Raw genomic sequence first — 12,006 nt, forward strand, 5'->3', positions numbered from 1 at the left:
AGAATAAATAGGACATATAAAAGTTTCAGACTGCATTCTGTATGCGATCAAAATCACGTTACTGAGATCAATTTTATTTCAGTTTAAAATAATAACAGGATTTGAGAATTTAGATCTAAACACAACATATATAGTGTTCATATTCTCTTGTTTGTAATTGTTTATGAAGGTCAAATCATTGCAATATAAGCCACACTAATATAATGTCATTGCAAAGTCCTTGACATGCGATATTGAATGGAAACGAACTCGATACGTACGTATGCGGTGACCCGACCGATTTCTATGATTTCGCATTATGATGACAGTATTCTTACCGTGGTATTGGCTTGATAATTTATTGCTCAGCTTAGATTATATTCGACTTAATTATAAAATGTTGCTATTTCCAAAAGCAATAAATTAAAGGGTTTACACAATTTAATTTTTTTCTTTAAAAACTAACGGCGTTACTTATAAACGTTGCTTAGCAGCTGTTCAATTAAACACTGATTTCTCCCTTTCTGACATTATCGATTTGCCATTTGAATGAAAAAGACACGGCATTGTTTAACTAATGACCGAGTAAACAACGTTTATAAGACTAAATGAATTCATACAAAATAAAAAAATGTAATATAAGGAAGATTAAATAATTTAATATAATACGTTCATATTAAAGAAACTTCCTTTAAAAGTTAATTTACTGGTAATTAGACCGAGATAAAATGAGGTGTCAGTTTCAAATACTTATAAGATAGAAATAAGATAACCGCCACGTCTTGAATAAAAAAATAAACGTTCCAAGCTCCTTTTTCCCCTATTAAACATCACCGGGAATCGATTCGCTGCAGGCTGCAGCCGTTTTACGTCAATAAAATGTCAGAGAAATAAACGTTTCAGTAACAAGATGTTCTTCTACAAGTTCGTACAAAATCAGGAAAAACAAATAAGACAACACATCTATGTATTTGAAACGTTATTGTAGTCAAGTAATGACTTTTTTAACCAATGTCTTAAAATTAATAATTTAAAACGACACCTTAGTGGGGCTTTCTCTTTTTCAACAATAACGAATTGGATATATTTTGTCGGTTTTTTATTTACTTCGGATTAAATATCAACTTGAAGATATCATTATGAACAAACGTGAAACGAAACTCAACAATGCGGTCCCCTGATACGATATACTTTGAAAGCATTGTGGGTGCCTGAATTTGACAATTAATTTAACTAAATTTAAGAATTATTTATGGACAAACGAATTACCATAGTTTAGTTATGGTTTAGAAACTATGTTTTTACTTAGTATTTTAGTTTTTAATAAATATAACGACAATGACCGCAGCAGCAACTTGTATATACTTTTTACGTCTAGAGATTTCGTCTTGATTGCACTGCGGCCTTGTTTAATTCATCAACACTGCGATCAGTTAATTTTAATCATGAATTATTTATGAAGTTTTTTAAGCCCCCGACTTAAAAACATCCCCCTGATTGTGGCATTATAGCTCCCAAACGATGGAACCGATTTTGATGCGATTTCTTCTGTTTGAAATCTGATGTGATCGAGACGGTTCTTAGCTTTAAATTTAGCCATTTGAGATCATCAGCTCATTTCCTACTTGACAAAAGGATCTTACCAACTTTCACAGGGCCGATTTATTTGAAAATGTTGTCCCCAGACGCAGCGACGCAGTCTATTGATTCTATGACAGTTTAAGCAATATAGACCAGATGATTTCAGAATAAATAGATATTTACTGTGGATTTTATTTCTTAAGCTTATCCCGTAGAAAAAGTTTTTGCAGGCTTTGGCATTCAATGAGCGGCCACTATAACTAAAAATAAGGGAAAGATTGAGGTTTAGAACAATTGATTAATTATATATCCAATTATTCAATATAAATTTAAGTATATCTCATGTAGACACATTAATAAGTAATATAAACCCAAGAAAAATAAACGAAATCTTATTCAAATTTACGTTAAGGTTCTGAAAGGTAGGTGTACTTTGGCTCGTGTTTATCTCGTCAGGGATTACTTCAGACTAATTGGCACAAAAACAAGATTATTTTCATTTTGTCAAGATTTTGTCAAGAATTCCGAAGTTGTTTTTTTCATTAAATCATTTTTAATTGCTCTTTAATTACAATCCTAATCGCATCAATACATTCATTCAATATTAATAAAATAAAATATAATTACAATAAAATTTAATTAGACAAGCTACGAATTGTGTATTTTTTTTTTAAACTTATGAATGTAAAATATGTATTAGCTTAATATTTATTGGTTTTTAATTTTTTTTCATTTCATTATAAGTAAATGACTAATAGCAATATAATTATAGTCAGCTCGGAAGACACTAACCACGTCTCCACAATGGTCATTTGCACATCAAATGTTACAAAACACTGACCGTGACCTAGTATTTGGACTCTCATCACAAATCATTGCCAACACATTATGCAGTAGTAAGGCTAACTTTCTACCGAATTAATAGCCTGAATTTGTGCAACTTTACTAGATTAATCATATCTGACGCATTTATTCGTATCCTACGAACTGTCTTTTTAATCCTTAAACTAAATAGAATACCGTTATTTTTTTCTATCTCTTTGTTTAAAATACCGCTGTGCTTTTGTTCGTAATTCTGCTATCCGGAAACAGCTTGACCGGTTTTAATGAAATATTTTCTTTTTACTTAGATATAGTATTAGTTTGCAAAAACGTTGACGGCTTTTTGTTATTTAGTATTTTTTTATTTACATTTTTTTAGCATATTTTTTTTTAATAAACGAAGTTTAATTAAACACGGAATCCTTAATAATTATGACACGCTTTTTTATTCAGGACATGTTAAATCTAATCGGTTAAACAATATCTCGGAATTAAATCTTTATCCTACTCGTATATATAATTATATATTCGAGAATTATATCTAATTATATATTGTTTTAGGCTGTCGTGTTTTGTTTATCACTGACGGGCTCGTGAGTCGTGATAACTAGTTGAACAAAACAAATCGAGACAAGCCTTACCACGATGTTATGCAAATTATTTTTATAGCGTCAAGTACCGCTATAGTTTTGGTGGAAAAGAAGTCTGTTACGGTCTGGTTGTAGGGCGACTTTCATACAAATAATAATTATATTATGTAACTTACTCCTCACTTAGGTAATGATTGTCTTTTTAAATTCGTTTTACAAAACATTAAATGCTCTGATAAAGATGAATGCAAATAAACTTCTTCGAATGAGATTTCAATTTGTAACCTTATAAAATACATAAGCTGATATTTGTTAATATATTACCTAATATAATGAAATAAAATATTATAATATAATGAGATTTATATATAGTCGCTATATTAGACCGCAACAATATCGAAATCTTGTTGGTTATCACTATAGCCCCAGGTTGAGCCAATAAAAAGTTATTGAGTTTTTCTGTTGAAGAATCTCAGTAGCAGCCCAGGATCTGAAGATTAGAAGTGTGAACACTCCCGTGCCTTGGAAAGGTCTAAAGCCCTTGGTTCCGTGGCTGAATTCTTACCTGTCGTGTCACATTACCGTCCCATTGGATTTTGAGAGTGCATCTGTGTTTACACACGCAATGCACTATAATATGTCCTGCGCAGTTGGTTAATCCTCTTTAGATTGCCCATCTTGGCCGAAATCGGTCAGGAGGACTTCATACATTTTGAGTTTCGTTTGTTTAACGATCTAATGTCAGGAACTAGGAGTCAGGTTTGCGATCAATCTTTTTGCGTTAGACAATTCGTTAATCGAGAAAGGCATCAAAATTTCACTATGATTATAAAATATAGGCTAAAATATTTATTTTAAACTATATTTCACTTAAAATATGCATATGAGAAAAATGTAATATATAATTGCCTTAGAAATAAATATTACCTTTACATATACACTCTTATAAATATTCTAACATTAATAATAAAGCAATTAACGTTGATTAAATTACGTTGTCGTGGCTCAATTAAAAATAACAATCACTAAATGATTTTATCACATTTTAATCTACCGTTAACCTTACTTCTAATACTGAATTAAATCCTTCTATCCGATATAATCGATTTTTTCATGATAATAAATTTACAAACGAAAAAATAAATAATTAATGTTTATAAAGATTGAAACTCATTATTAATTATGGCACTAGAAGCGAAAGATGTGTAGGTATATCATACATGTACATAAAATACATAATTATTTTAGTTTTCTGTATGAAATATAATTGTAACGTCATTAAACAAATATTTTATTGATTTTAACAAGTAGCCTGAAATCGGAATAAAGACCCTGAGGTCGCAAGAACGCAATTTATGATAAAATACAAAATCTACTGAAAAAAAATACGCTCTTTGGTTTCGCGATGCACAGCTCAAATAATGGTATGCACATAAAATGACTGCAAAATAAATTATAAATGAATATTGTCTGGATACTATCACTTTTACTGGTGGTAGGGCTATGTGCAAGCTTGTCTGGGGAGGTACCACCCACTCATCAGATATTCTACCGCAAAACAGTAGTACTTGGTATTTTTGTGTTCCGGTTTGTGTGAGCCAAAGGAATTACAGGCACAAGGGACATAACATTTTAGTTCCCAAGGTTGGTGGCGCATTGGCGATAAGTGATGGTTAACACTTCTTTCCATGCCAATGTCTCGGGGTGGTGGTGACCACTTACCATCAGGTGCTCTATTTACTCGTCCACCTACTTATTTTATAAAAAAAAAAGGAATACATAATATATGATAGTGCACGTTTAGTATGTTCTCATAATATTACTCGGAATTTTAATTAAATAAAATTATTTTAAAATATTCTCTTATTAACCTAATCCTGGATTAGTAGAAAGTCAGTCTAATGCGCTAACCAAAAACTAATGGGGATTACTATCCTCTTATATTAAAAAAACAAAACGTATGTTTAAAAGTCATGTTTGACCATTTGTTTTGATAAAATGTTATTACGTAACTCCTTCGGTACATAATGCTACATTGATTTTAAATTAAAGGTAGCAAACCTACGCTCAAACTATATTGCGTAGGACTTTTTAACATCTTTGACCTTTAATCTTTATTTAAGCTTCGTGAGATAAACGCTATTGCGAGTAAGTGTAATTAGCTTAATCCTTTAAATAACAATGCAACAGTTGACTATATCTGTTTAATGTATACATATAATATATAATAACATAAACTTCACTTGCTGATAGGGCTTTGTGCAAGTTCTGGGTGGATTCCACACATGAAAAACATAAAAACATGCATGTTTTCAAAGCTGCTCAAAAAAATAAACAATGATATGTATCGATATCCGTAAACGTGCATAATGACAGTTAAAATTAATGTATTGAAAAACATTTCAATTTAGAAGACTGACATGATTTAGAAAATTCTAGGAAGACGACTAAACGTAGTGATTAAATACTCTTCGCTGTCGAAACGACGCAAAACGAAAAAAAAAACGACAAGGCTGCAGACGAAAAGATAACCGCTGTCTTCTCACTTTCAAAAATTTTCTTTTTTTCATGCGCTTTATTTTTATTAAAAATTGTGAAACAAAATAAAATAATTGGTATATGTTATGATAATAAGAACTTTTGGCTTATCGTTTAAAAATGTTCGTATACTAAGACTAAAAACTTCCGTCGCACTACTGGCAATGCGAGAAAGACTGAATTTTGCTATTCAAAAGGCAATATCGCCAACGGCGCCATCTTGGTACAATGCCACAAGACTATCTTTAGAACTGCGTATGAACGTTTTATGTTATTTAACATTTATTATTGTAAATTTATTTAACTTAGAAATTATCAGATTAAGTTTTTTTTATATATGCAGATATGAAAAAAACATTACTTAACTTCAAGTTAAATTTTCAAGTTTTGATATCCTTGAAATAAAGTGATAATTTTAATAAGATATATAGTAAATAATTAAATATAACACAGGCGAATATATATATTTTATATCTATTTCTTGGAAAAAAACGGTATTATATCATTTTGTGATGTGTGATGGTGAATTATTATTAGGACTAATGGAAATAAATTCGCTAATTTTCTTTAGCTAGTTCGCCTCAACATAAAAATATTTTCTTAACAAGCTGACTGCGAGTTTTTGTCATCATTACGAAAGCATATACTTTAAATAATGAATAAAAACGAAAAAGGTAACGTATGACAACACGTTTTCTTTTTTTAAGCAATTACTCATTACTGTGTTGTGCATATTTAAAAATATCATTTTATATTCATTAGTGGTGTGGCTGTTTGACGACAAAGATTGACGAATTAAATAAAATATGAAACCGGTTCAAAAACTCGTTAACGTAATTCTCTACATTATTCTAAACCTATTATTTTCATAAAAATAGTAATGATGTCATATTAATATTGGATTGAGAATGTTTAAATACTAATGGTTACAGAATATTAATCTCATAAATGTTAAGGATAAAATATCAAAATATGTCATTTTTCTGTTAAAGATTTTTAATTTTTAATAAAATAAAAGCTATAAGTCGAATTGAAAAACAACAATGAGTCTAAGTATATTAATAAAATAACTTGAAAGTAAATTAATTTAAAATGTCCTGTAGATTTTGATTTTATCTTCAATATTAAAAAAAAACAAAACATTCACTTAAACGTCTGGTTCCTTAACTTGTATCCAGAATTGTCCTTCTGGATAAAAGTTAAGGAACCTTTAGATAGGTACATAATTTAAAGTTCGATTACTATATCCAAAATACGTAAGCTAAACGATTCGTTTAGCTTACGGATAGTAAAATTTTATAATTGACTATTACATTTTTATTCTAGCATGTGTATCTGTCATTATCATACATGTATCCCACAATCCGTTATTCGTAACCTTCATATCCGTAGGTAGCATTTTTTGATATCAGGCATAAAATAAACGGTAAAAAATATTATTTCTTTTTACAGGAGTTTACACGCTTTCAAAATTAATAATTCAAGATATTGACATTTGATGTCAAATTTATCTCCATGTTACTATAAAAATAAAGTAGCTTCAAGTTTTAACCAGTATAATAATTTTTTACAACCCGATCGAGCATTACATATCAACAGATTAATATTCTATCGCGGTTTTTCTTGGGACATTTTACCTTGATAGTTTAAATTTTATGATACAAAACTCAATTTAAAAAAAAGAAAACGGATGGTAGATTTCTAATAAGGTGACCGCTTCAATTTGTTATTTTTTGTTAAGCTTTGGTTTTGCTTTAATGATGTAACTAAACAAGTTTAACGATTACATAGATGGTTATTTTAATAAATATTTTATAGTCTAAGATTTAGTAGATAAGTACTTACACTAATTTATAAAAACAAATATCATTAAGAAACAAATTTATCAACGTCAGATATCTACAAACGAAAATAAATACATACAGAGAAAAGATAATATAAATAATTATGAACTGAAATGAATAACGAATGAATGATTTATAATCTAAAAAATAATATGCATTTGGCCACCCCGAACGATGAGGCCATAGCGCTCTAGTATTGTCAGGGGAAAAAATCACAATTCACTCAGCTTAAAATATATTTTTTTGAATAAAATATGAATTTAACTAATTTAAGAAATCTTAGAATGTTAATTTAAAAAATGGCCGTTATTTTAAGGCTTATTATAATTAAATAAAAAAAGGAATATTTTTAAATAATCGTTACGTCATGTCGTAAATTTAATAATAATAATAATAACTGTACTGCCGGAAAAATGTAAATGTATTTTTTGTTTGTTTCACAGACATATCTGTACCAGACATTAACTCGTTTTCGAGAGAGAAATCACTTTCAGTTGTCACTAAAAGTAAAAGTGATATTGGCCAGCAGCGATTCGAAACATAATAATAATATGCGTTCATGTACATAATAACCGCCATGAATTATATAACGTTATGTTTAATCGTATGATGATTTCTTAGCACCTGCTTCTGTGTTTTTATTTAAATATTCGAGATATTTGATTGTTTTTTATTAAATAATTATATAAATAAAACGTAATAGTTATATTAGTTCATAAAATATATGTACTTTTTAAGAGCCATTTTTGTCACCGAGCTGCAATCTGATTTAAAAAGTATATAATGTTAGATTATCGCCAATATGTCCGTAGAAAAGTTAAGAGCGAGTTCTTTACACTTATGAATTTATTTTTAAATACTGTATTAGAAGTCCAATATAATAGCAACATTTTTGAGTGAAACATTTCTGTCGCAATTAGTTACTTTAAATTTCTTTATTTTCAATAATAATTTGACTAACTGAAAACAAAATAAACAAATTATTCTAATTTTAAAAACATAAATAGATACGAGTTATCTAACAGGTTTTCTTACCTTGGCTTAAAATAATATAAAATGTACGTTATCAGCATCGGTTATGTTTAGACTAACGGATATCTTAAGATATTTTCCCAAATACGTATATATGAATTAGCATACAACCTTAACATCTTTATTTTAACTGTATTTTTAAATGCTTTAAATTATACAATAGGAATCAATAATAGTTTAAATTTAAATATCACAGTTTACTTTTTTAAAGCAAAGTTTGTTTATTTTATCAAATAAATAAATATTGTATTTACACTTGTAATTATTTTTGTAATATAATGTAAATTAACTTACCGACGTCTCGTAGATTATTCGTTGGTTTTTGTGCATTGGCCAATAAAACTAAAGACACGACGATAAAAACACTGGGTACTCTATTTAAGAATAACATCATCATTTTTAATCACTATTAAATTAATTTTAAAAAAATCTCAAAAAGGACAGGCCACTAGTTACGTTGAAAAGAAGTGAAAATATTAAATTTAAAAATGAATTCTAATGTAGAAACTCGATTTCATTTTCACGTGGAAGCGGCCGCGTTCGAGAGGCGCGTGCGGTGCGGCCTTTGAAAAGTGTGCTTACTGAGTAGAGGCTGCGCTGGCGCAGGTGCGTGGTCTCAAAGAAAGATCTTGTTGATGTTCGCTTCGTTAACAGGGTTAACAAGTGAGAAGTGACCACTAGGGCAGCTTTATTTTATTGATATACATACCCTAGTAGATATAAAATATGTAAATTACACTTATAATATATTTATTAATAATATCTAATGAATGACTTTGCAATATCTGTATACATAAATAATACTCTTAAATCTGTGAAGTCTAGAATCGTTTTAAATAGATTTGTAGGTGGCAGCTAAATTTACTATAAAAAGTTACTAAAAAGTTAGCTAAATTTACTTTAAGTGTAAATTTCTCGTTATAATATATATATATATGAGAATAAAACATTTTAGTTATATATATATATATATATATATATATATATATATATATATATATATTAAGGTTCCTTATAAAATTTATCTCATGAATTATACAATTATAATATAAATCAATCAATATCGACATATATTTAATAATTTATTACCCAATAAATAACTTAGTTAGCAATAAATATCAACATTTATATACCTATTCGTATGAAATATCACTATTATATTTCCAGTGAAAAGTCACCCCTATAGCTAATGGGTTGTGCTTAGAAGAAGTCCGTCACTTATTACGGTAGAAGACATAGAGTTTCAAATTCTTTAAAAACAAAACTTATATTTAGAGCAGATATTGGCGGTATAAAGGATTTATATCTCTTAGCTATATATTAATTAATAAGCTAGAATTAGCAACTCGATATCTAGTAAATTTATTCAAAATACCTTACTCAATATTACTTAATATTATTACTATTGATAGTCAAATTAGAAACAACCACCGGTTCGATAAATAAACACTCAGCCCTGAGAAGAACCGGCGCAAGAAACTCAGCGGGTTTTTTTTATATCATGGTTTGAAAAAAAAATAACTAGATGGCGATCGTATAATTCCCGAGGTGTGCTAAATTAATTAATACACCATAAGCCACCACCTTCATTGGAGTAGCGTGGTGGAATAAGCTCCAAAACCTTTTTCTCAAAAAAGGAGAGGAGGCCTTAGCCCAGCAGTGAGACATTTATAGGCTGTTACTATTCATCATAATTAATCCATAAATTCATTAATTGTATAATAATCTTTTGCACACAGGCGTTCGTTAACTGTTTTTTTTTAAATTTAACAACTTAGGTATTTTGTACACTTTCTGGGATACTGTTGTAAAACCGTAAACATTGCACAAAAAGTTACCGACTCTTATGCAGTCGAGTAACAGGAGTAATTAGTTTGTGTCTGTTCCTTGTACAAATGTTATGAGTATCACATTTTCTCACTAAACCATTATTTTCGACTGGCGTTACAATATATTCAATAAAAAATAGTTTCAGAAATGGCACTCTGGACATTGCCTTTTTCGATGTGCTTATCGGCCATAGAAAACTATCATGTCACGACGTCGATGACACGCTATTACTCTCCTGGAACTGTTTTACTAACAAAGCTGACAGTAGTACGACCGAACCTTCGGCTTCGGCTTTAATTGTGACGCCTGTTTTTTATATTAAGTTATTACACTGCTAAGTGAATTATTCTAAAGTACGATTAAATTTAAGTGTACCCCCAAAATAACTGGGGTTTGTTTTACAATGTTACATTCAAACAATTAACGATAATAATCGTTCAATATTTATAATTAATTATAATATTTTTTATTAAATTATCAGACCTAAGAATTATGAAAAACATTTCTCATTATTTCTTGTGTGGAATGTTATAAATTAACATAAATTTATTATATTATCTACTCATATTTTAATATACCAATTTTGATTAAAATTTAATTATTTTTTTCTAAATAGATTGCTTTATATGTGATGATCAACATCAAACTAGGTAAATGCTAGCTAAGGTAATGCTATTAATGGGTTTTATATTATAAAACACACAAGAGATAACTATACTATTCTTACAAGGGAAGTTTCTTAACTGATTACTGTAATTTGTTACCATATTGGTGCAGATGTTAAAAGCCCATTTAATTTATTTTCAGGATAAAGTCTGAGGTTTGGTCTGAATCTTTGGTTCACCTAGTTATTAAACAGTCTCAGCCACAAAATAAGCTTATAAAAATAAATATCTAAATTTTGGATTAAATATAATTTAAGTATAAATGCAATTATTACATCAATATTTGTCATTTTAATTTGCAATATGATACATTATAATCATCGTGTCGTCGTAGCCGAAATAGCTCAGTTGGGAGAGCGTTAGACTGAAGATCTAAAGGTCCCCGGTTCAATCCCGGGTTTCGGCAACGAATAATGTTTTTGGCATTTTTTTATTTTATACTTTTTATATTCAAATCTTTTAAATTTGTTTAAATATGAGATAGTAAATGATCCGAATGTATTGAAAAAATCTTTATGTTTAGTGTAAATGTACAGATCTAGTGAAAATAATACGTAGCATAAATAGCTAAATTCGAAAAATCGCTGAAGTATTGATTTCAGTATCAGTTGAAGCATTCAATTTATTATAATTCCATCAAAAAAATCCCGGACATCTTATTAATAAAAATATATTATATGCTAAGCACGTACGTAAAAATATTACAATATTTTTTTTTTATTATGGTAATGACAAAATAAATTTGTTTTAGCAAATATATTATTATTAGGTGTTATGTACGCGTGTATATTATTGAATTTTATTGTAAAACAGTTAATAATATTCATAACTTTTTTCAGTGAGATTTTTTAAGACTTTATATGGTCACAATTGAAGGCTTTATTAATACATACTATATATCAGTTCTGGTTTTATTAAGCTGAAACACGCATTCTTGTTACATAATTATTACATACTTTTGTATTTTTTAAAGAATTTTTAAGACTTAGCCGCATTTCTTACAAATGTTAGAAATGTTTTTTTTTTTTATTGTTTTTATTTCCTACTTTCAAATAAATAGTTTAATCACGTTCTTCAATGGCTTACATTTTATATACATTATACGTACATATTGTTATATTTTTA

The 12,006-nt window shown here is 28.7% G+C and overlaps 1 protein-coding gene and 1 non-coding gene across 2 annotated transcripts in view; one reads left to right on the forward strand and one right to left on the reverse strand.

The window, feature by feature from the left end:
- LOC126774236 (C-type lectin domain family 4 member F) overlaps window positions 1-8,780 on the reverse strand; it is an 88,466-nt gene extending 79,686 nt beyond the window's left edge. The window contains exon 1 of the mRNA XM_050495658.1: window positions 8,681-8,780. Coding sequence (XP_050351615.1) covers window positions 8,681-8,780 — 100 coding nt within the window. The remainder of the gene's footprint in view (window positions 1-8,680) is intronic.
- A 2,434-nt stretch (window positions 8,781-11,214) lies between these two features.
- Trnaf-gaa (transfer RNA phenylalanine (anticodon GAA)) lies at window positions 11,215-11,287 on the forward strand. Its single transcript has one exon. It is a non-coding gene; the product is annotated as a tRNA-Phe (tRNA).
- Window positions 11,288-12,006: the final 719 nt, after the last annotated feature.

This window comes from Nymphalis io, chromosome 16, assembly GCF_905147045.1.
Source record: "Nymphalis io chromosome 16, ilAglIoxx1.1, whole genome shotgun sequence".
Taxonomy (NCBI): Eukaryota; Metazoa; Arthropoda; class Insecta; order Lepidoptera; family Nymphalidae; genus Nymphalis; species Nymphalis io.